This window comes from Papio anubis, chromosome 1, assembly GCF_008728515.1.
Source record: "Papio anubis isolate 15944 chromosome 1, Panubis1.0, whole genome shotgun sequence".
Classification (NCBI taxonomy): Eukaryota; Metazoa; Chordata; class Mammalia; order Primates; family Cercopithecidae; genus Papio; species Papio anubis.
The window spans coordinates 146,186,009-146,211,955 of record NC_044976.1 but is presented as its reverse complement, the minus strand read 5'-3'; the positions used below and the strand labels follow the sequence as shown (position 1 = coordinate 146,211,955).

The 25,947-nt window shown below is 40.2% G+C and overlaps 2 protein-coding genes and 1 pseudogene across 4 annotated transcripts in view; 1 reads left to right on the top strand and 2 right to left on the bottom strand.

Annotated features, from left to right (window-relative positions):
- KCTD3 (potassium channel tetramerization domain containing 3) overlaps positions 1-2,057 on the top strand; it is a 57,306-nt gene extending 55,249 nt beyond the window's left edge. For 2 of the 3 annotated variants that reach the window (XM_009187401.3, XM_003893116.4), the window contains exon 18: positions 322-2,057. In XM_009187401.3, the coding sequence (XP_009185665.1) occupies positions 322-883 (562 nt within the window). In that variant the 3' untranslated portion in view covers positions 884-2,057. The remainder of the gene's footprint in view (positions 1-321) is intronic. The other variant, XM_017949527.3, reaches the window with a different exon arrangement.
- A 3,730-nt stretch (positions 2,058-5,787) lies between these two features.
- USH2A (usherin) overlaps positions 5,788-25,947 on the bottom strand; it is a 790,277-nt gene continuing 770,117 nt past the window's right edge. Inside the window, exons 67-71 of the mRNA XM_021927201.2 lie at positions 19,836-20,012; positions 18,436-18,519; positions 13,840-14,084; positions 8,363-8,584; positions 5,788-5,977 (exon numbers count right to left, since the gene is read on the bottom strand). Coding sequence (XP_021782893.2) covers positions 5,888-5,977; positions 8,363-8,584; positions 13,840-14,084; positions 18,436-18,519; positions 19,836-20,012 — 818 coding nt within the window. The 3' untranslated portion in view covers positions 5,788-5,887. The remainder of the gene's footprint in view (positions 5,978-8,362; positions 8,585-13,839; positions 14,085-18,435; positions 18,520-19,835; positions 20,013-25,947) is intronic.
- On the bottom strand, positions 9,303-9,389 carry LOC116272128 (annotated as a pseudogene).

The window sequence follows — 25,947 nt, the reverse complement described above, 5'->3', positions numbered from 1 at the left end:
TCCAAAGTCTGAAGAACCAGGGGCTAAATACTGAATTATGTTGGTTTCATATTAGTTTCAAGGATTTTTCCTCCCATCTTTTTTTTAGCTGTTCAAAAATTCAGCATGTCTGTGAATATATGATGGTATTATTTGCATTAGTAATTTTATATACCGTCTATGTAATAAAGAGTACTTGATAAGTATATTTTATAAAGAGAAATATGGATATAATACAGTTTATATGTTTATATAGTATGTTTCATTGGTTGTTTAATTAACATGTTCCTGAAAAACCAAAGAGTGAAATCTGAACTGTCATTTTTAAAAACTGTATTTCAGCCTTCAGCTTCAGCACCATGATACCATCCATGAAGCAGCTACTTATGGTTCCATGAGGCCTTACAGAGAAAGTCCTTTATTAGCAAGAGCAAGAAGGACTGAGAGTTTTCACAGTTATAGGGACTTCCAGACTATTAATTTGAACAGAAATGTAGAAAGAGCTGTCCCTGAAAATGGTAACTTGGGTCCAATACAAGCTGAAGTGAAAGGGGCGACAGGGGAATGTAATATATCTGAGAGAAAGTCTCCTGGAGTAGAAATAAAAAGTTTGAGAGAATTGGATAGTGGATTGGAAGTGCATAAAATAGCTGAAGGTTTTTCAGAATCCAAGAAAAGGTCATCAGAAGACGAAAATGAAAATAAAATAGAGTTTAGGAAGAAAGGAGGATTTGAAGGGGGAGGATTCCTTGGAAGAAAGAAAGTTCCCTATCTGGTCTCATCACCAAGTACTTCTGATGGAGGAACTGACTCCCCTGGTACTGCATCCCCATCTCCTACAAAGACTACTCCATCTCCTCGGCATAAAAAAAGTGATTCTTCAGGTCAGGAGTACAGCTTGTGAAAACTCACCAAAATGAATAGTTGTTTTGTTACATTTAGATGAAAGTTAAACTTTCCTGAATTTCAATACATCAATTTTTACACTAAAACTTTACAAGATAAAATTGGACTTCATTTAGTATCTTTTTAACAGAATTACTTGGGATAATGAGATACAATAATCATATCTCTTTGACATTTTGGAAATTTTTTTAATTTTACAAGTACATTTAACAGATCATTTATAAAGCAGGAGTCCATTTTAACACTTACCTACTTTTATTGGTTTGGAAACATAATACCACATCTTAATAGGATGGTGCCCATATAGGTGAGCATCCCTTTAGAGCATGGGAAGCAGCAGACTGCATTCCTAATCTTCATCATGCCTGAGACTTGTCTTGCATTGTTACCTTTAAGTGAATCACATAATTGTCTTTGGAACTTGGTCTCCCAACCCTTATTGTGATTGCAAAGTGTTTACCAGATATTTGATGAGGTGCTATGTTTGTGAAAAACATGTTATTCAAAAACACTATTGATATTGAATACCGGATACCACTATGTAGTAAGTCTTTCAGGATGATTTTAATTTAGTCGTGCGTCATTTTCTGATTCTCATCATTGGGAGTTCTTAAATCTTAGCAAGCATTAGCAATATTCAATGCCAAAATTCCATTGAAACTTTCAAGTTGGAGCAATTGTCTGTGTTTGAAAAGATGAAATAAAAATAATCAAGGGCAAAGCTTTGAGTGCCCAGAACGGAAAGCCATACCAGTTGCTAACCTGTCTTGTTTTAGGAACCACCATATTTTTTTTTTTCAGTGTTAACAATCATGATAATCAAATTAAAACACTATTTTATTCACTTGTGGAACTGCAGTTCTGAATTTTGGGTTAAAGGTTTTGGCTGCTGTAAGAATGTGAATTTGAATGTATTTTGAATTGTAAGAGCAAAAGAACTTTTTTGTACAATTTTTTTTCATTTAATTGGAATGATCTTCAGGTTTCTACAAATAGGGTAATTGTAAATTTAAAGCATTAGCATTTATTGGTGAATAATGTATATATCCCCATTCCAAGAAATGTAAGTGAGTGAAGTTGAAATAAAATCTTTAAAGTTTACTATATTGCCAGTGGTTTCACAACAGTTCTCTTGTATTTATTTATCAATTAAATAAAAATGATTATGACCATGTGTTTTCAGTTATTTAAGGAACAGTTCCGTTTAAAGTGTGCTATATATGTTTGTTCATTTCTTTGCTTCTTTCCATAATTTAAAAAAAAATGGGGAGAGGGAGAACTTAATATGTGTGGAAAATAAGTTATATTATCAATGAAAGAAAGTATTAGGCAAAGCATAATTTCAAAATTACTAAGATTGTAATTATCTTACACCCTTCCTCCTCTTTCTCACAGTTACGTGAAAGTTGGGTGAGCAAGTAAGAAAATGAAAGAAAGAAGTAGACTAGTGACCAGGAATAAAGGCCATTAAAAAGAAGATAGTAACTATTACATGATAGAATCACATAAAAAGGAAACTGACTGTACTAGATTGCATTATAGTACAAGTCAAATCTTGTTTGTTTCTTTTGCTTATAAGAGATTGAACCTTGATGTTAGAGCAGTGGTTTATGTCTACTCTGACACTTAATTTCTCAGATTGACCCCATTATGCCTAAATTTTTTCATTATATCTACCTCATTAGGGTTGCTGTTGGGAAGAAAAAAAGTTGAATCTGTGTACTTTGTGTGATTGATGAAAAATGAAAACAGAATCGTAATTTTCATGGAAAGAAGTATTTTCATACCAATAGGATAAGTGATGTTATCCTCATTTCACAGATGAGATCACTGAGACCCACGGGGGATAAATAACTTAGTGACACAGCTTATTACCTACTGAGCCAACTTTTGAACCCAAGTCTTCCTGTTTCAAGAGTCTGTGGTCCTGTTCCTGGCTCTTATCCAGGCTTGTTTAGACACACATAGTTGCCCAGGCCTCACTCCCACTGCAGTCCTGCTGAATTTGAATCTCTGCTGGTTGACACATAATAGTACACAGTTCATTCTAATGTACATTGTTGGTTGAGAAATTATCCAGAACATCCTACTTTCTTAAATAGGTATAATTTTATCATTTATGTGTAACTCAGAGCTGTTCCAAGTATTTTTTAATAAATATATTAAGCCAGAATTAGTTCACATTTAAATATTTATTAAGCAAACCATCTTTAGTTTACATGATATTTGCGCATTGGAAATCAACTATTCATTTGTGATAACTGGGAAATAATTAAGTTCCTTATTAATGAATTCTTCCACCTGGACGATGTTTTATTTACTGGTGGTTCATGGATGCCAGCATGATTTTTACATCAGTATATGATACCATAACATTCATATTTGGGTTCCATTTAGTGAAAATTACAATAGATTATCTATAAACACATTTCTTAGAGTTTATTTAAAAAAACAACTGTTTACTCTTATCAAACAGTTAAGAATAACAAAACATGGTAGTTCTTAAGCTGAGAATGTGGCATGTACAATTGATAAAATGTGAGTCAGGAGATTTAAATTGAAAGAGGTTCATCGAGAACTGCTCACTGTTTGTAAGGGAGAAGTGAGCCAAGGAGCATAGTCCCTGTGCGTAGTATATTATTCCTGTACATGATTTCTTCCAGATTATGGAACATCAGTGGGTCTCAACATGAAAACACCTGAAGCTTTAAGAAGTATTAATGCCTCAGCCACACACCCCAGACCAACTGAATCAGAAGCTCTAGGGGCGAGCCTGTAGTTCGTATAATAGAGGCTCGGCATGCAATACCACTTAAAATAGCAAAGCAACATCTTAGGGTTCTTCTGTGAAATGTATAAATACAAGTAAACTTAGGCATGTAGCAAGGGACAGTGTTCTGGGCAGAAGTCATACAGACTTCTGTCTGCCCTAAGCTGTGGACTCAAAATGTAAATGATTCAGCTGAGTTCATGCCTAATTCGATGATTAAATGGATAATGATCCAAGATAAAATCTCCTGCAGTTCTGTATTTTTTTGTGTGTTCTGTCAAAAGTTTATACTGTGCTTTTAAAAATACACAGCGATAAAGGTACCTGGTTAATTTTTCAAAAATCAGGATAAGCTCAATCTTCTGAATCAAGCAAAGCGTATTTGTGGACTATGCTTTGTGACTAGCAAACTATTCTTAGAAGAGTCCATCGAGGATTAGGATGCAAGTTTGTGACCACTCCTTCCCTATATACCTTAAGTAGCTCACAGGAGCTGGACACAACCTTGGTTAATGCTTATTTGTGCCAGCCTTAACTTAATTGTCCCAGAATCGGCATATGGGAATAAACATCAGTAAACTAGTCAATCCTATGTTTTCATTTCAGAAAGTATAAAAACTTGGCGAGAACTATATATTTCATATTATGTACAGTCACTGTCAGATATGCACATTTATTTCAGATGTTTTTGCTTATAGCAGTTCTAATAAGGTGGTAGAACTTCTGCTTAATATTGGCCTGTGCTTTTGACACTTATGGTTGGCAAACTGTCTAGGAGTTGGTCAGTCTGAGGAGCTGCTTTCTCACAGAGCTGGATGAAATCTCAATACCCCAAAAGTCCATAATCTTTTACTGTTGGGCCCTGGGGTAATTCATTGTTTTCAGGCAAAGTAAGTAAGACTATCCCTTTACAAGTTTATGCCTGCCTCTGGGTGTAGATTCACAAAGTATTGTGAGTATTGTGTGTTAGACAGAGTCATAATATTTTCCTGGGGTCAGTAAGACCTTTAAGGATGAAGGAAGATGAGAAGTTTTCTTATTTTGTTTTCCATGAAGAGCAAATTTAAATATCTTTGATTTTATGTGGATGATTTGCAAGAAAATTTTTCTTGCCATTGGACTTGGACCAATGACTTTGTAATCCAACTAGAGCAAATGACAGACATTTTTGAACCATGAGAATTGGTACTCTTGCATATCATCTGTTCTTAATGATTCTATGGTTAAAATAATCGGTAGTTCTCCAGAAAGAAGGGATATTGTACAGAGTAATATATACATGATATATATACACATAGGTGTAGTCTTGTCTTTACATGTATATATGTTAATGCTAGAAGGAACAGATACATTTTTGCTTTTAAAATTTCATGCCACCTAGTTAAATATTGCAAATAGAACAGTAGTTTACATTTGCAATGTGTTAAGTTGAAGATACCAGTATTCTCTGATATTCAGTGAATTGATAATTTTAAGAGAAACTAGAGTTTCAAAACTATAAAATATGTGAAATAAAAACATTGGTTCAAGTCGAGGTGTTCCTATTGAAACACTTTGTTTTCTCTTCAAAATGTATAAATAAGCCTTTTACTCCTTAGATTTTTGGAAAACTCATAAATGCAAGAACAGAGACATTTATGTGTAAGTTATATGTTGCCTTGTCAAAAAGTTTGGTGAGTAACCCTATGTATTGTAAATAAATAGAACCTTCAGCAAAGTTTATTGACCTGGTGCAAAGTTTGGGATTTCATTTAGCAGCTGTGATCATTAGAATAACTGTTCTTGCAGGATTATGTCAACCCTGACAGAAATGGCAGATAGAAATGAACAGCAGTGACATCCTTTCAATAGAATCATTTAGTTTTTGAGCCAGTAACTAACTTACTACTTCTAACAACTGTAGACCATCTTGAAATTGGCACTGATTATTCAGTTAACCAGTAGCATCACTGCCAAACAGAACCAAGTGACAATTATATACTTTGTCTTCCACAAAATAAGAGCAAACCAAGTATTTTTATATGAATATTACTTCTCATTTCAGACAACTAGAAAAATATCATTTCTTAGACCTCTATTAAGAAGGAATGCTTTCGAAAACAGTCATTTCTTTAAATAATTATAGGATAATAAACAATGGCTTTTCAGCATTTATGACATGTCAGTGATAACCCAGGAGGAAAGGGGTGCAGAGGTTGCATTCCAGGGTTACGCCTTCCGGGCTTCCATCATTTACAGGTGGGTGTCCGTGAATGTGGTGTGTTCCTTAGTCACTGAGCTGAAACCCTTGATGGCGTTCATCAGGTCCTCTTCATCCACATACTGAAAAATAAGCCAATCATCATTGGCTACAATAGTTGCCATCAATAGTATTTGCTATCAGTTTATAGTTATATCAATTATATGTAAAAAGTAATAAGTATTAAAGGCTTAACATTTTATTCTCAACACTATGGTGAGGTCTACAACAGTCCTTGCCTTAAATTTCTCATTGAAAGGATCACATCACATGCACATATGAACTTTAGACTAATTCAAAATGTGTATCTGGTTTGAGGGTTATATTGTGTCATATTTTAACCTTTCTAAGCCTCAGAAACCTCAGTCTACTCATCTGTAGAGTGGGGTGTGTGTGTGTGTGTGTGTATACATATATACACACACAGCTAGTTTTTGTATTTTTAGTAGAATACAAAAATACAAAAGAACAGACTGTTGGCCAGTCTGTTCTTGAACTCCTGACCTCAGGTGATCCATATATATACACATATATATACACACATATATAAAGATTTAGTTCAAATAGTAAATGGAAGAGCCAGAATGCAAGCTATTTGTGTTCCATTTCTTCCCACTCTTGTGCTGTATTTTGTATTTATCAAATAGGATTAGTAATGTTGGTTACAATGTTACAATAGACAGATAACTTGCCAAGTATTGGCACCTTCAAAAGCTTGTACTGAGTCCTGTTGCACATTGCCCATTATTAGTACTGTAAAAAGCAAGCAAAAATGACAATACAGTATAATAGTTACAAATAGGAGTTCTATAGTCAGATGATGTTTTTAAGAACCCAAACCCATGAAAATAATTGCTAGCTGTGTAATCTCTCATTAAATCACTCACCTCTCTAAACCTCAGTTCTTTTTGTAAAAAAACGAGAATGACAATAGAACCTACTTCCTACAGTTTGTGAAGATTAGGTGAAATAATTCATCTGAACTTTCAATGTATTATGTTGAACATGTAGCAATTGCTGTTTTGCATGTAAAAAAATGATCAATTAGCAATTCCTTGTTTCAACCAAATATAATTATCCCTGCCTTTTAAAAACTTTAGATCTGAAATGAAATAATGTAATTGAAGTTACAACAACATCAAACAGCCTGTAATTTTATCATGCATATTATAGATATGTATATATTACATAATCATTCTGAACAGGCGAGAAGGACTGTACATTTTTTTATAGTGTTAGGGAACCTGGATCCAGGGAACTCCCTTTATTATTTGCTATTAGTCAAGAAAGGCTTCATGGAAGGCATCAACTTTTCAGTGCAGGAAAAGTGAGGACTCGGAGGAGAAAGAGGAGTGTAAATCCAAAAAACAGAAGCAGATGATTGAAAGAAATGGAGGTGGATAATTTTACCCCAGAGGAGTAAATAGAGGAGCTAACTTCCTAGCTGGTTATCTGTTTATTTTCTCACTGGCCCAGTGGAATGGTACTGCAGCAGGCATCTAAGAAGACAGCACAATGAAATTTGATGGTTGGCAAAAATTCTAAGATTTTTGTTATCGCAACCACTCAGAGGCTGATAATAAATATTATATTACGAAGAGGTTACCTTTCAAAGAGCTAATTGTTTGTACCCACTGGACTGAAATTATGAAAGATGAAGCTTATAAATAGTAACAGCCTCATTTGTCATCATTTCCTAAGTGTTTGGAAAGCAAACATGTTCACCTGTTGATACAAAATATTCTTTTTGCATCCACCCATATACCAATAGTAAAACGTGGACATACTAAAATTTTTTATTTTAGTAAAACAAGTGCTTGTACTTTATGCCTTGTTTTAAGCCCATTCCAATGTTTCCAGTCACCTTCTGCTCCAAGTTTATGAAGTATAACTTGTTTGCTGCTTATTTATACATTATTATTATTATTATTATTATTATTATTATTATTATTATTTGAGACAGAGTCTCACTCTGTTGCCCAGGCTGGAGTGCAATGGTGCAATCTTGGCTCACTGCAACCTCCACTTCCCGGGTTCAAGCAATTCTCCTATCTCAGCCTCCCAAGTAGCTGGGATTACAGGCACGCACCACCATGCCCGGAGAATTTTTGTATTTTTAGTAGAGATGGGGTTTCACCATGTTGGCCAGGCAGGTCTCAAACTCCTGTCCTCAGGTGATCTGCCTACCTCGGCCTACCCAAGTCCTGGGATTACAACTGTGAGCCACCATGCCCGACCAATATGCATTTATTTTTAAGCATCTATTGTATACCAGCAGAACAAGGCAAAGTTTCTACCCTGCTTATCAAACAATTGTAGTAATGCTAGTAAACCAGTTGTTAAAACTTCACTGGGTAAATGCTCAGAGGCGAGTGCCATGGGGCTGCATTCGGCGAAGTACAGGCAGTTCCACACCAGTATTTTTCTGGGATATTTAGCAAAGGCCCCGTATGAGGAAACCAACTCACCAGTCCACTGTTGTGGCCCATGATGGCTTCCCACAGCGAGTCATCCATCAGGACTTTCTTGTCTTGAACGTCCATGAGCTGGCTGACACTACGGTGGAGAGAACCCTGGGAGTAGGTTAGACCGGTTTGGCTTTGGCTCGGGATGCGCAGGACACACGCGCTCCGGTTGCTGCGGATACTCACGGGTGTCCCAGACCGGGGAATTTTGGTATCGGCTAATCCCTGAGAAGGAAGTTGCTGTGAGTGATTCACGTATAAGGAATATGGGCTTGAAATATGACAGAGGATTGTGTCTCACACATTGTCAGTGAAGGGAACGACTGTCTCCTGACAATTGTCACTTTGTCAATGAAGGGAACAGCACCCACAGAATTTAGCAGCTATGAGCACCCGGAACACTGTGACCCCGGGTTTCTTGGTAAGAATAATAAGATGATGAACTAATACTCAAGTTAGGTGGCCAGTGTTTTTGGCACCTAGAGAGTTCACGCACTGGTGCTCTGGCTGTTGTTCCCTGTGGGGCAACGGCTTTCTGCATTGCCAAGTGGTGGGGCAAGGCAGACAGATGGGGGGTGAACAAGGTATCTTCTCCATACATGTCAACACAGAGCCTCCCTCTTGAGAACACCCCTCCCCCAAAGCAGCCAAAGATAGCAATATTATTTCATGGTTGTCCACTATGTGAACTCCGTTTGTCTTTCACTTTAAAAGTCCTGGATTTGTGTAGGGAAATTGACTCCTTCCTCATTTCTCATTCCATGTTCCCCCTTTTGTTTTAGGATTCCAGTCTCCAAATTAAATTAGGTCTGATATTAACATTAACATCAGAAAGACAAAGTCACTCCATAATTGAGACCTAGAATGTGCCGTAAGAGAAAATCTAGTTGCTCTAAATATCTGAGGGCTCTGATTTAGCTGATCCGATCAATGAAATGTTTCTGCTTTTTCTTTGTTTTTTTTTTTTAATAGAGTTTTCACTCATGTTGTTCAGCTTTCCAAGGAACGGATATATGGAAGTCATTGATGCTTTTCACTGTGCAGTCAACACACCATGCAAAAGATCATGCATTCATGCAGCACACAGAGGTACCTCAAAGTGCATGGTGTAACTTTTTAGGGTGACATTGCTTGACACATCAGATATATCAGCCACAGAGTCAAACTGAGAACAAATGGTAGCATCAGTCCATGTTTGGAACACTTTTAAACACATTCTTTGCATTTCTCCAACAACAGCATTGTCATACCCATATGTAATACTGCTGTGATGTGTGTGTGTGTATATATATATATATATCCTATGATACATACATGCATATGTGTATGTGTGTGTGTGTATGTATGTGTGTATATATACATATATACATATATATATATAGAGAGAGAGAGAGAGAGAGAAACTTGGGTTTTGCAGCTAAAACCTCATAGTGAAGCCGGGAGCGGTGTCTCATGCCTGTAATCCCAGCACTTTGGGAGGCTGAGGCGGGTAGATCATTTGAGGTCAGGATTTCTAGACCAACCTGGCCAACATGGTGAAACCCCGTTTCTACTAAAAATACAAAAATTAGCCGGGCATGGTGGTGGGCGCCTGTAGTCCCACCTACTCAGGAGGCTGAGGCAGGAGAATCGCTTGAATCCAGTAGGCGGAGTTTGCAGTGAGCAGAGATTGTGCCACTGCATTCCAGTCTGGGTGACAGAAAAAGACTGTCTCAAAAAACAAAGAAATAATAATAATAATGAAAACCCTTGGTGAGTGGAAATTAATTGATTAGTTTCTAAGGTAAGTACCACTGCCATTAATTGTTTAGTACTGCAGAGAATGACAGGATCTTCAAACCAGTAATTAAATAACAAGCAAAACTTGAGCTTAAACTTAGCTGTATCATATACTGTGTGGTCTTGAAAAATGTTGATGAAATACAAAAGACACTCTCATTCCCTGGCACCTCTGCCTATTTCTCTCCATTCAGAGTATAGCCTAAAATCCTTTTGCCAGTTTGGGACTGATGTTCAAAGGATATCTTACCTGTTCACAAGACATGGGGTGCTTGGAAGAGGGTCACACCAGCCCTGAAACCCGAGCTTGTCAAATGAAGGGGAGAAGTGTGTGTGTGTGTGTGTGTGTGTGTGTATGTGCGCGCGCTGCAGGGGCATAGCTCATTGACCTACTCAAGTGAAAAGACAGTCAATCTGGAAAACTGAGCAGGTGAATCTGGCTTGTTCCTATTCAGATTCTTCCCCTTGAGTGGATTCTTTCCCATATGAGTAGATGAGGAGCCCACGGTCACCAACGAGGACTTCATTTTGCTCTACTAATGCAAATTGTACTCTCTTTAGTTTAGCTAATTTTTGACATGTCTCTCATGGTCTCCAACTTTGTGAGAGCAGTTTGGTTTAAAAATATTTTTAAAAAGCCACAGAGGAAGACTTGCAAGTACACTCTGTCAATTGGATAGGATTAAATTATGATTCAACAGACTCAGGGGAATTCCACCCGGTACCCGGGAGACCCCAGATTTCACTTCTGCTGAGACCTGCCTGCAATGAACAGCCTCCATGCTCAGGATGAGCCAGTTCCCTGAGACCAGAGCCCTGGCAGTCACCCAGTCCCTCCTTGCTTTCCCATCCTCACACCTGACTCAGTTTTGGCCATTCAGTGAAAGAATCAGTTGGGTGCCACTGTGCATTTCCTTGATGGTAAAGGGTGTGCAGGAACAAGGTGTTTACATTCTTTTGTCTGCTTTTCCCAGCTGAAGACTGTGTCTGTCCCCAGAGGTAGCTTAGCCTGTGTGGTGTCAGGACTGCAAGGTCTAACCAGCCCCCTCCCACCACCTGTTTCTACTCGTTATCAAACAGTGCACACTGCATACAGGATTTGTATTATATTATTATTTCATTTTCAGCTGTTCTCAAATTTTGCTGTGATTCAGACTTCTTTTTTTTTTTTTTTTTTTTTGAGATGGAGTCTCACTCTGTCACCCAGGCTGGAGTAGGGTGGCGCGATCTCAGCTCACTGCAAGCTCCACCTCCTGGGTTCACGACATTCTCCTGCCTCAGCCTCCTGAGTAGCTGGGACTACAGGCATCCGCCACCACGCCCAGCTAATTTTTTGTATTTTTAGTAGAGACGGGGTTTCATCTGTGTTAGCCAGGATGGTCTCGATCTCCTGATCTCATGATCTGCCCACCTCAGCCTCCCAAAGTGCTGGGATTACAGGCGTGAGCCACCGCGCCCAGCCCAGACTTCTTGAGGTTCCAGTTAAAATGGCAACTTATTGAGTTTCTCCCTCAGAACTTCAGGTCCTGCTCCTCCTATGTGATGCTGATGCAGACAGTTCATGGTCCTCACTTTGACAAAACGAAGCTTAACAAGACTCATTAAAACCCTGAGCAATGGGGTTATATCCAGAGTAACATAACATCCCCACAAGAATGAGTGGGAGTGTCTTCTGGTCACTAAGTTAACCAAGTAAGGAAGACAGTGTCCCTCCTCATGGAGGATTCTGATACAGAGGTGCCTGCCTGTAGGGACTGGGTCCAAGGACAGGATAATGTATCACTGAAATGAGTTCTGGACACTGCTGGTATGTGGGTATGCTTTCCTGTAACCACACCTCACATTATACAGTAGACGTGCCCAACAGTGCCTGGGAACTTTCCTTTCACTACGCTGTGCACTCCACAGACCCCAGGTTCGATTTAGCTCATCTCCCAGGCTAAACAGATCTCTCCTGCCTTCTTCTCTCGTCCACTGCCTTCCTCCAGCAGCAGTGCGCCTTCTAAGAACATGGGCTCCTTAAAGAAAGTTATGCTTTAACAAGGAAAAATTTTGAAATATCTGCTCTTCAGTGAGAATCTCCTAATGACTATTCACTGAACAGGAGCAAACGGCCCGTGGTTTGAAATGGTCACTCGACATTCATTCATTCAACAAACATTCATGGAGTGCCTGTGATATGCCAGGCACTGTTCCGGGTGCTGGGGGCACATACAACAGGAAGAGGCCCACAAGATCTTTGATCTTGGGAGCTTACATTCTATTTCAGGAGTCAGACAAACATATCTGATTTAGTGTTATGTGAGAAATCCTATGGAAAAGAAAAGAAGTGGGTTACGGGGCTAGGAAATTTTCCATAGAATGGGAGGTGACGTTTGGGCAGAGATGTGAATGAAGCAAGAGTGTGAGTCACCCAAGGAGCCGCAGCAGCAATGGCCCTGTGCTCAGAGCTTGTCTGATGGGCTGAGGGAGGAAGGAGGCTCCGAGGAGGATCAGTGAGAAGGGGAGTGGGACAGATATGACTAGAGAGAGAGAGAGAGCCAAGGCCCCAGTGGTGTTGGCCAGTGCCTTCTTTGCTTCTCCACCACCACATCATTGTCCCATTGCTACCTCCCACACCAGCCACAAACCACGGACCTCAGGGGGCCCACTGCCCTTTTGTGCCCCCAACACTCCTGCTACTTAGGTCTGATCCAGCCATGTTGGGGCTTAACCAGTGATCATTCATCGCTGAGCGCTGGAAAAGTGAAGAGGTCTGAAGGCAGACAATGCTGCTGCGTTCACTCCCCGCTATGTTTTTAAATGTTGAACTGTAGGCAGCTTGACCAGGCTTCTGTGCTTAATTTTGGTACTGCCAAGGGTAGCCACTAGCTAATATAGAACCTTAGTGCAAACTGGAAAAAAGGCACCTCCTCAGGGAGATGTAGCCCTGTGGGCGCACAGCTTTGGGGAACAGATGGGTACCTGGTGAGGATTAGAAAATGCAGCCTTTCCTCTTCCAGGTAGACATAGCCTCACAGCAGAGTGCACCATGGAATTAAATCACCTTTTACTCTTCAATGAGTGCTCTGGGCAATGACTGTCCTGCACTACCAAGTGATGAGGCCCTCTCCCACTAGACCTTTACTGGACCTACTATTTTGGGAGTGAGTGGTCTAGAGCTAAGAGGAGCCATCTATCCCCTGTGGCACAGGGTGTCAGGACCAGAGGACAGACTGAGCACCGCTAACACTTTAGCCCCTCCCTCCCCATCTCCCCCTTTTAATGCCCATTCCCCCCCACCAAATTACACAGCAATACAACCTATAATTTCCCCAGGTAATCTCAACATACAAGTCTTCTCCACCAGGCCCTGGCTTACACTTACAGGGCAGAAATACTCATCCCTAGTTACACATTAAAATCACTTTTGGAGTGAAGAAAAGAATACCGATCTTCAGGCCCTACTCAAGACCAAGGAAATGAGAATTTTTTGGATGAAGTCCAGGCAGTGATATTTTTAAAGCTTTCCAAGTGATTCTGATGTGCAGCCAAAGTTGAGAAAGCTGTTCTAGGGTTAGCCTCTCTTGTTCCCCACACTTAGTGAAACATAACTTACATCTGGTTCCTTGTTACTATGGCTATGACACATTTTTCTCAGAAGGAAAACAAGTATTCTAGTCCAGTGATAGGGAAATGGGGCCACACCTCTACAGACATACCATATGGTTTTCCCCAGGTGGGTAAACATTCAATGGAGACATCCTCTTTTGAAGAGGTACCAAGGGAGGTCTTTCTCTGATATAAGGCTCTTTATGGATTTTTCTTTGTAGTATCAGTGACAGAAAAATGGCCAACAAGATCAAGCCCAGAATCGCCATTAACACTATGAACCACAGCTCGCTGTAGAACTCTGTGCTTTTGCTCTGCGATCCCTTCTTTTCTCCAGGTGTTGTTAGGACCAAGCCTGCAAAACCCAGAGAAAGAAAGGGGAAATGTTATTTCAGAAAGCAATTTTGTCATCTCTGGCCCTGCTGTTTGATCGTAAATTAGAGAGGAGTTGAAAGCAGTTTGCCTCTTGGTGCTTGTTTGCACTTGTGTGCAGGCTGGGGTAATGGTTCAGTGGGTTGCTGGGTTATAACGAGATGCTTACAGCCCTTGAGAGGCCTTGCTGACACTTCTGGCGCTGCTGCTCAGGTTGGAAATCACCACTGCCTTGCCAAATCCCTGGGAAAGATGGGAGTGTGGGGAGCAATTTTTAAAAGGGGTTACCAAAGTAACCTTGAGGGTCACCTGTTTCATAACTGTGTGCCTTGGGAGCAAAGTCCTTGTTTGGGTTCTCATGAGGGACTGGGACCCTTACTATTGTTGCTGCAGAGTCACAAACAAAATCACTGCTTGGAGATCTGAGGTGTCCTTGTTTCATGCAACAGTCCCATTCCTGACATTTTGTGTAAACTGAATTTTGAAGCATCAGATTCCATTTTCCATTATGATATTAACAGCCTGTGTTTGCTTCTGTGTTGTCTTTACATGGCCTCTCTGTTAAAGAGCAAAAGCTCTGCAAACCATCACCCAAATGCACTGGGAAAGCTTCCTATGGAAAGAAATCTTTTAGCACTGGGGCCACTTACCTTTGCTTGGTGTTCACACATTGAGAGTTCAGTTGATGTGAGTCTCTACACATGAGGTTAGTATTAGTAAAAGTAGCTCATGTTTAACAATAATGTACCTGGTGCCAGGCCCTATGCTTAGGTCTTTACAGGGATGAAGGGTGGGCAGGATTATTATTATTATTATTCTTTTATTTATTTATTTATTTATTTATTGAGATGGAGTCTTGCTCTGTCACCCAGGTTGGAGTGCAGTGGTGTGATCTCGGCTCACTACAACCTCTGCCTCTTGGGTTCAAGTGATTCTCCTGCCTCAGCCTCCCAAGTAGCTGGGATTACAGGTGCCCGCCACCACGCCCAGCTAATTTTTGCATTTTTAGTAGAGATGGGTTTTCACTATGTTGGCCAGGATGGTCTCAGTCTCCTGACCTCGTGATCCGCCCATGTCGGCCTTCCAACATGTTGGGATTACAGGCATGAGCTACCGCGCCCGGCCAGGCAGGTTTATTAAGTCTTGTGGGGAAGATAGGAGAGAGGCTGACAAGGATCATGCAGGACAGTCAAAGGCAGTGAAATTATGTTGTCAGCTTGGCAAGCTAAGCAGGGGTGTGGCAGGGGTGGGGGTGGGGTGGCCAGAGATCTGCTCCCACCCAGCCACTGCTGGAGCCAGCACAGAAACCTGTGGATCCAATGCAGTGGCCACACAGGCTGGTGTGGAGCTGTGAGTCAGAGAGCTGCTCATCTAAATCTAATACCTACAGCCAGGTCAGAAAAACAAACAGACCCAACTGCAAAGCCTACTCACTCACTGGACAAATCTCCCCGTTTTCAGCTCCCCTAGAACTTTGTGGGCCTGCCCGGTACTTCACACTCACACTCCCAGGGAAAGACTTAAAGGAAAAAAGTTCAGAACTGGGGTGAAAATATTAAAGGCAGGAAGAGAAAGTGACTAAAACTAAACTTTCCCAACCTTAACTCTGCTGCCAATCAGCTCTGTGAATAAATATTGGACTCTGACCTTTGCTTGCCATCTCTAAAATAAAGGGTTGAGTCAACACTCCAATCAAGCTCCAGCAGGTCAAAATTCCCCTAATTAGGAACCAATGTGTGTCATTTGATTAAAAACCAACCAGCCTAGGTGGCACACTAAAAGAGTTGTCTCCTCTGTGTGTGGCACAGAGAGGAAAAAACTCTTTGGCTGTAACTCCAGAAACTGATCTGATGGGCCCAGTGGGCGCCTTGCTCCACAGCCCGTAGGGGAAGGGAGGGCAGCCTGCCCGAGGGAAGTCTCAAAAGAGAAATAGCCCTTAAAACAGTCAGAGGAAAATGAGGTCTCCGCCACTCTCCTGCTTGGAGGCTGCCTCCAGGCAAGGGAACAGGAGTGTTTTTCAAAGTTACACCATGAAAATTAGAACTGACGACGGATATTAGTTGGGCAGCACATCTTGGAATCTGCCAGAGCGTTGCGCAATCCTCAGAGTTCCCTCCCTCTGCTCTGCCCAGAGCCTGGCCTCCAGACACAATGGAAACCCTCAGTTCTTGTTCATGAGCCAACCAGGGATTTCTCCTTTTTATGAAGACCTCGATATCAGGATGGTGTCCCTTTATCCCTTCCCTTCTGTCTTTTCAAAGTACCCCTTCACCTTAAGGGGCTCCACCTGTGCATCACATGGGAGGTTCACTGTCAGGGGTTGGAACTCTGGTGACTGGGCCTCAGATCTAAAGAAAAACTGAAACCACAGCCAGTCAGAGTAAATCCCTCTCTGTTGATGGCCTGTCTTCAGGAACAACACACTTCCCATTCACCAAGGAAACTAGACTGGCAGGGCTTAGAAGGTGAGCAACCTTGGTTTTCCAGCATCACTCGATACATGGTCCTGAGCCCTGTGTCAGAATCACTGGGCAGGACTTATTTAAAGAGCAGATTCTGAGCCTCCTTGAGTCTGAATCTCTGCCAGAGGCCCAGGAAACTATAATAAACAAGCACACTGGGGTGATTCTTACGTGTACTTAACTTGGCAAACCATTGCAAAGAAAACGTCCCAGGCCAGAAGTCAATAGAAAATCCATGTTGGTGTTCTCATCCCAGTAACAAGCTAGCAGAGCATTCCTGGATAATCCTGTGTCCCTTAGACCTCCACTTGTCCACTTGGGGGAATATTGGAGTTGCTAACAGAATACCGAATGAGGTCTGTTCTATCGTACCACTGCTATTAAATGAAATAAGCCATATGAGAGGAATTAAGTGTTGTAGGAAATTTTATATGACATCCAGACATGTAAAGTTTGGAAACATAGAATAATATGTTATTTTTACAAATTGAAACTGTCTTCGACAATAATATATATGTTTTATTGTGTTTCAGAAATTTTGGACACTTTTATTTTTCAAAAAAACCTGATATATAAATGCAAATTTGATATGTCATTAATTACTGGAATTTAAAATAGGATATCAATTCCAAATCTGTTTTAATGGAAAAGATTTGGCATTTCTCTAATTTGCTTTTATAAAGTATCACAAATGTTAGATTCAGAGACTACGAGTGAAACTGAATTTAAAAGATGCTCCTTAAAAATTAAAATTGTATCCCTTGAGCTAAATTACTTGATATCAACAGTCAATCATACTCTTTTATGGAGGATAAAAGACACTTTTCAAATTTGTCATTCTAGGCTTTGAATCCAGACTATTAACATTATGATCAACATGAATTGGCTGAATATTTCTTTCTTCTTCTGATCTCTCCTCTAACTTCCTCTGTAAATCACCTTTATGTACATGAAGTCATACAATACTTTATTGACAGGGCTTGTGGTTAGGAGAAAAATTTAGTTTGAGCTCTCTGGTCTTTTCCATATTTACAATTCAATGTTTGGCATTTTAAGAGTATATTCTGGCATTTTAAGAGTATGTTTAAGAGTATATTCAGGTGCGGTGCCTCACGCCTGTAATTCCAACATTTTGGGAGGCCAATGTGGGTGGATCACTTGTGATCAGGAGTTCGAGACCTCCCTGGCTGACACAATGAAACCCCATCTCTACTGTAAATACAAAAATCAGCCAGGCATGACTCGGGAGGCTGAGGCAGGAGAATCACTTGAACCTGGAGCTGGAGGCTGCAGTGAGCCGAGATTGCACCACTGCACTCCAGCCTGGGCAACAGAGTAAGACTCTGTCAAAAAAAAAAAAAAAAAAAAAAAAAGTATGTTGTAACTCCTTGCCTAATATAAGTTCCATGAGGACTTTAAAAAAAATTTCTGGCTGGGCATGGTGGCTCACACCTGTAATCCCAGCACTTTGGGAGGCTGAGGCGGGTGGATCACGAGGTCAGGGGATTGAGACCAGCCTGGCTAACACAGTGAAACCCCGTCTCTACTAAAAATACAAAAAATTAGCTGGGTGTGGTGGTGCGTGCCTTATCCCAGCTACTTGGGAGGCTGAGGCAGGAGAATTGCTTGAACCCAGGAGGCGGAGGTTGCAGTGAGCCGAGATAGCACCACTGCACTCCAGCCTGGGTGACTGAGCAAGACTCTGTCTCAAAAAAAAAAAAAAAAAAAAAAAGTCCTGACAACACTTGGCACAATTTCTTCTGTATAGTCGGCGCTAATACGTTAAGACCCCAAGTATGTATAAACAAACATATGTGTGTTTCTTGAGGAAAATGAATAGGTGTTACACCAAGTATAATACGAGTTGTTTACCAAGTCCAGTAGAGGTATCATATTGGATCAATGGTGTCTTAACACTTCCTTCATCAGTCGTGCAGATGACCTGGAAAAAGAAGGCTAGACAAAAGGAAGAGCTGGTAAATGGCTTGTTCATTCAACACCTACAAATAGGGCACATGCTTTTAAAAGAGCAATGCATCATAGCATGAAAAAGAGGATTTCAGAGCAAGTTAGAACGTTTTATATAATATTCAAAATTATTTCTAATTTTAAAATGTTCAAGAAAAAAAGCTATCATTAGTGTAATAATAGCCTATCCATAAGTAATAGAGCTAAGAAAAATTAGAGCTTATACAGCAAAGGAAAAGAATAACAGAGAAGTAAAGGATATACACAAAGCGCATCTTGTTCTGCACACGGTTTAAACCCTTCCTTTAAAATGTACAGGTGTACTTTCCACTAAATGACCTAGAGTTTCTTACCGAACAGGAGAGCTCAAAAGGGATCCTAGAAATCACATGGTCTAAATTGTTCTTTCAATGGCCAGGAACCTGAGGGAAGTGACCCTTGCAAGGTTACACAGATGGTTAGAGGCCCGGCCAGGTAGAACCTGTGTCTGCCAACCACCAGGCCACCTTTCCTTCCCAATGAGCTGCCCAGGTGACCATGAACGGTAACTATGAACATGCGTAGCTGAATCTTTGTAAAAATTTATTAAGTTTCTCTGACTATACATGCAATGCTGGAGTTCACTGTTTACCTCTACCTTACACCAAGATAAAATACCCATTAATCACTAAATTGTACAGTGAGCATTGGTCCTGTGAGCATGCTGATCACTAGAAAATACTTAGTGCCTTGTAAAGCATTTTCTTAATTCAATTTAAAAACAAGGCAAAGAGAAAAGGGATGTGTAAGTAAACAGGAAGAAGGAACTCCATCTTAGAGGGACAAGATGGTTCTTTCAGGGGCTGATATCAAGGAAGGTGAAGGAAACCCCTTACTCAGATCCTTTTGAGTTGGAGATAGTTATTTCCTGATAGGGCTCTGTTTGGAGACTGGAGATACAGCAAGAAAATCTATGAAGTCGCTATAAGTGTATTATTTTAGGGTAGTCATTGACTACGTATGGGTGCTATTTCTTTTGTGACCCCAACTTGCCCTTCGGTCTTATCCCTTCCTGGGGACCCTCCAGTCCTGTGGAGGCAGCACTGTCCCCTTGAACCACATTATAACTGCAGTGCTGTCAAGCTGCAAATGGGAAGGAAAGAAAACCTTATTTATCCTAAGCAGTAACTTTTCCACAAGAAGTGGACACTTAAACCAGGACATTTTAATGGTGAGCATCTGCTGGTCAGCTTTCAGATTTAACGTCCCGTAAAGCTGGGGAACAGAGCGCCTTCCACACTGAGAAACAGGAGTCAGAAACTAACTTTTGTCCGCCGTTCTCGGTATGTAGAGGGTGGTGTCGAAGCCGCTGTACACGCGTCGCCCTCCATCGGTTAACACGTACTCCTTTAGTGGGCCGTTCAGGAAGAAAGTGCCACTCCAGTTCACACACACCACAGACAAATTGCTGTCCACCGAAAATGGGGCCCGGTACTGAGGCACTGTGGGGAGAAAGTTGTAGGTTCTAAAAAGGGTAACCTCTTTGAAGGGGTGCAGGTGTGCGCTTAAAAAAAAGTATGAGCAAAACCAAACCAAACCAATCCCCCCCCCCCCAAAAAAAAAGGAAAGAAGACCAACATTGTTAGAATCCTTCACTTTTTCCTCAGTGTTACGAGACAACCAGTATCGGGGTGAAAAGAAAACCAATGGGAACATGTGTGAAATGCTTTCTCAGCAACTTTATGCCTGCTTTAAAAAAAATCGATAGGGAGTGGTGTTTTATAAATAAAATTATTAACATACAATGGATCTGCTCACCAACATAACCCTGGAGCTCATATTTTGTTGCATTTTCCCTCTTTTTAACAGGTAAAGTGTCCTTAACACTATTAACTACAGTAGATAGCTATTTTTCATATCAAATCAATATTTATTGCCACAAAGCCCCAAGGACTAGATGAAGTTAATATATTTTTTTCTCCAAACCAAACTGCTTAGATGGTGAATTATGTCCTTTTGGCACCCATTTATTGTTAAAGCTTTTTCTCAAACCGTTAGTTTGTTTTCTGAGATAGTTAAAAAGCCTTGCAAACAGCAATTCAAGTATAATAATTCATTGCTCTCACTCATCAATCAATAGCATAGTACATTAGTATATAATCAAGCTCAGGTCTCCTAAGTATTATATCACATATAGAAGCAACTTTGTGTGCATTTCACAGGCACATTCTCTTTTGATTTTTCAGCTCCTTACTAAAACAAAAAGAAAATCCTTAACTGGGGCTCATCTTTTAAATTAATAATTTTTGTGGAAACAAATGAAGGGATACCATATCATTTTGTCAAGTCAGAAGAGATTTATTTCATGAGATCTTGCTTTCTACAAAATAATCAATATATTTGTAAAAACATTAAGATTCACCTATATACCAAATTGGCTTTTAAGAAAAGAAAGGAGTGAGTAGTGAGAAATTGAATGTGATTCTTTTTCTTTAAAAAACAATCCATCTATTTCTGATGTTAGGAAATATAACAAAATAAGGAATAATTATGCTTTTATAATTATAACATTCAACTATAAAGACATAGTTGATTGTTATCTTTCAAAATAAGATATTTTCATAAAGCTATAAGAAAAATTTTCTGCAAACACCAAAACAAGAGTTATCAAGCCCTCTTTAAATCTCAATGCTTTTCCAACATTAATTCTGCCTAATGTCACAAGGAACGCTCTATTGTTATTTGTCTATGACTTCTCTCTGTCACCTTAGTTCAGTAGATTTTCACTTTTTCCCTATATCATAACAGCACAAATAAAGAAACGGCTTGTAACTAGCAAGAAAATAGATAGGAGTCTTATTTGTCCTGTAGGATTTGGAGACCTTCCTGAGGAAAAAGAGTAAGCAATTAAAATAATCGAGAATAATGAGTTTACGAATCCTCCCCAAGGAAGACTGAAAAAGTGATAAGAACCACTATGCTCCTAGCTTTTGACATACTTTATCTCATTTAATCCTCAAAATAATCGTGTAAGGATTGATTCCTAATTTTTGAGGTGAGAAAACTCAGGTTCAGAGAGGTCAAATATCTTGCTCTATGTCAGTGGCTGGTAGGAGACCAAGGAGCTGAACCTAGGCTTGCTTAAACTAAGGCCCATACTACTTTGTTAAAATCGGTACACATTCGTTGAAAGGAACAGAATTTACTGGTTCACCCTATGGGTGCTTTTCAGTGGTGTGCTGAAGCTCAGGAATTTCGCGAGTCGTTGTTAAATCTGGCCACTACTAAAAATTAAATTACATAAACTTAAATAATTATATTAAAACAAAGGTTATAAATACTCCAAATTCATAACTTTTTAATTGTTTCCCTATGTTTTACTACTGTCTGTGTGCCTGAGGTCATTTACATCCACTCTATCTGACTGGTGGAAATATTATATAATGATAAGCTAAGACTCATCCCTTCCCAACCCTGTTCAGTGCCATCATGTTGGTCACTTGAAAGCAGTAATGGGGGTATTCACACAATGGAAACTGACAAGCACTTCAAATCAGGCCATTTTTCCCTCAAGCAGGCCAGCTATTAAACATTTATACCTCACCTCTGTCTCCACTGAAGGGGGATTCAAGCAGAGGGGGCTGAAGGTGTTGTTAGGCTTCATCTCCAGACCCTTTGCTGAGTGTACATGTGATCACATCTATATAAAACTGCATATTCTATTTCTAAATTATTATGATTATTATTTTGAGATGTACTCTTGCTCTGTCGCCCAGGCTAGACTGCAGTGGCGCTATCTCAGCTCAGTGGAACCTCCGCCTCCCAGGTTCAAGTGATTCTCATGCCTCGTTCTCCCAAGTAGCTGGGACTACAGGTGTGTGCAACAACACCCGGCTAATTTTTTTGGATTTTTAGGAGAGACGGGTTTCACTATGTTGGCCAGGCTGGTCTCGAACTCCTGACATTAAGTGATCTGCCCACCTCTGCCTCCCAAATTGCTGGGATTACAGGCATGAGACACCACACCCGGCCCCAAATTATTTTCTGGTTTGTATTCTCTGGTACAGATTTTCCTGCTCCCAGTGTTTATAATGAGTTAAAAGTAGTATAAATGGTATTTTAGAACCCATATCATAGTCATTTCTCGTATTTTTCCATATCTCTTGACCCAGTAGTGGGTTAAGGGAACCTTTTCTCCTATGGTACTAGTCCAGCTGCTTCTCCAATATGAAAAAACACAAAGAAAGGAAATCTTTTTTTTTCTCAGAGATAAAGTCTTACTCTGTTGCCCAGGTTGGAGTGCAGTGACATGATCAAAGCTCGATGCAGCCTTGACCTCCAGGGCTCAAGCAATCCTCCCGCCTCAGTCTTCTGAGTAGCTGGGACTACAGGTACATGTCACCACACCTGGCTATTTAAAAACATTTTTTTTTTGTAGAGATGGGAGTCTTGATATGTTACCCAGGCTGGTCTTGAACTCTTAGCCTTAAGCAATCCTCCCACATTGGCTTCCCAAAGCTCTGGGATTACAAGCGTGAGCCAGCATGCCTAGCCACAGGAAGAAAATCTTAAATCAGTTCACTTTGTTCTTCCAAGCATAAGAAAAAAAAAAAAATCAGCGAAAGCTCAGCTTCATGACTCAAAAGGGCATTGGTTATAAACTACAAAGCTCACCTAGCTGTTCTCTGGCTTTCTGGCCACATCAACAAAAAAACTGCAACATTTAGCAAAATTGGCTTCTGAATGTATTGTGAAGGAGATTACAAAATCAGACAGCACACATTAAGAATCATTACAATTTGCTTTGAATATAGTATGAGTGACAAAAATGCTGATTGAGCAGTGTCAACAATAAACACGCAGTGTTAGGTGCACTCGCTCATTCATCAAGTAACATTTTTTGGAATCTAAGATACTGTGTCCAGTGCTGGAGATGAAAATGGAGAAAGGGAGGACTACAGGAAGCATAGCTTGAAGGGGAAAGTTGCAAGCTCTGTCTGGGGCCTGTCCAATGTAAGCTAGTTATGAGACATTCAGAGGGAGATGTCTGTGAGGAAGTGCAGGGCTATACACTTCAAAACAGAGCACTTGGGTGGGAGGTGACCACTGGAGTCTGGCTTTTGGAACCAAAGCCTCGGAGCAGATGACTTCACCTGATGAGGGAGGAGGAAAGGAGGGAGGAGAGAAAGGACAAGGGGACAAAGTCAAAAGGTTTAGGATTAAGATTTGGGCAGTGGAAGAAGATCAACCAACAAAGTTGACTAAAAATGAATATCCAAAAAAGTAGAAAAGAAACCAGGAGAGGGTTGTCATGAAAATGAAGGTAAACCGCTTTTTAAAAAAGGATAGAAAATTGAAAGTTCAGTTGCATTGAATGCTACTGGAAAGTCAGTGAAGGTGACTCCTGGAGATACATGCCTTCTGGATATATCAATATGGAGGCCAAGGGCAAACTTAGGAAGATAGTTTCATCCAGTGCTGAGGAAGTTGAACAGTAAGTGGAAGAGAGGAAATGCGCAAAGCATCTGCAGACCGTTCCTTAGGAAAGTTTTGCTGTCAGAGAGAGGAGAGCCACCATCACTGCAGGGGAAGTGGAGTTTGTTTGCTTTAACATTAGAAAGATAGAAGGAACTTTGAATAAAAGTGAGATACACAGAAAGATTAAGGAGACCCTCTCGAAGGGATGGTGAGTAGTGAAGGGGATGAAATTCACTGCACGGGAGGCAGGTTTATCTCAGACGGAAGAAGGACCACTTTCCTTGTCACTGACAGCAATGGGGTAAATGTAGATAGGTTTGTCTGCAGTGGGAAGAGGAGCAAATTACTGACTGATGACATCTCTTTTCCTGGAGAATTACAAGGCAAGGAGTTCTGCATAGAATAAAGGGAGAAATGGGTGAGCCAGGTTGTGGGCATGCAGGGAGAAAGGGTGAGCTGCAGAGGGAGGTTTGGCAAGGGTGGAGATGGTTTGAAGTCTTGATTACAGAGAGTAGGAAATTAATTGATCAGGGAAAGAGTAGTACTGAGACAGCAGCCAAGCTCAGTGATCATGAGTTCAGAGTAATTACTGCACTAACTAGATGTGGAAACTGGCCGGGTTACTTAAGCTCTGGCCTTAGTTGAGGGCCACTTCATTGTCTAACTCCAAGAGCCTCAGTTCAGATCACAGTCTATATGAATGGTATCCTGGAATTGCAGTGCACAGTTCATAGTCCTGCCTCAGTTTTCTCATCTGTAAATTTGGATAATAATAGTACTTATTTCATAGGCCCATTGTAATAAGTATTTGTAAAATGCTAAAATTCTACCAGGAACAAACAAGTCCTCTGTAAACGTGATCTGTTACTAACATCCTGCCATGTTGTTGCTCAGACACATTAAGGTCCTTGTGTGAGACATTGGTCTTTTATGAATGCATAATTCTTGCTTTTAAAATTGGCATAATATTCAATGCCAGATAGAGTATGTTAGGTAAGATTATAATCTGACATAATCTTTCTGGAAAGAAAACAGGAAATTAGTATTCAAAGCCTTAAAATATTAAAATATTTGATGTATTAATAGTAAATTCTATTTGTCAAAATTTAATTTAAGAAGATAACCAGTCATTCAAAGATCTGTTCACAAAGATTTTTTTCATCATATTTATTAAAGGGAAATTTAAAAAGAACCCAAATGCCCCAATTAATTTATATATGGAATATTGTATAGCCATTAAAATTGGTGGCTAAAGAGTTTTTTTAATGCCATGGGAAATGCAAATACAATAATGTCAAACAAAAAGCCGATTATGAAATTTCAGTTATAGTATCTCAGCCACATAGTAAAAATTATGCATAGAAAGGAGATTAAAGGAACTGATTATGCCAAAATATTAGTAATGGTTGCCTCTGGGTCGGGGGATAATACTCAGGACCAGCTTTCTTGGCATGTGAACTGTGCGGCTGCACAGGCCTGTGACGCAGAAGAGTCCTCGGCTTAGCCTGATGCTCTACTGCTGCTGTCTTGAAATTCTTCAAGATTTTTCAGCAAAGGATTCCATATTTTCATTTTCCCCTGGACTCCATAAATTATGTAGTGGTTCTGATAAGTACTTTTTTTATTCTTAATCCTTTTTGTGTTTGCCATTATTAAACAATAAAAGCATATACCTTATAAGATCTAAGTTATAGTCATATATCTCAGACGTTTTGATCAAGACTGCAGAAATGATGGTGGTTCCGTAAGATTATAATGGCGCTGCCCTGTACCACCTCTTATTTTATTTTATTTTTTTGAGATGGAGTCTTGCTCTGTTGCCCAGGCTGGAGTGCAGTGGCGTGATCTCGGCTCACTGCAACCTCTGCCTCCTGGGTTAAAGTGATTCTCCTGCTTCAGCCTCCTGAGTAGCTGGGATTACAGGTGTGTGTCACCATGCCTGGCTAATTTTTGTATTTT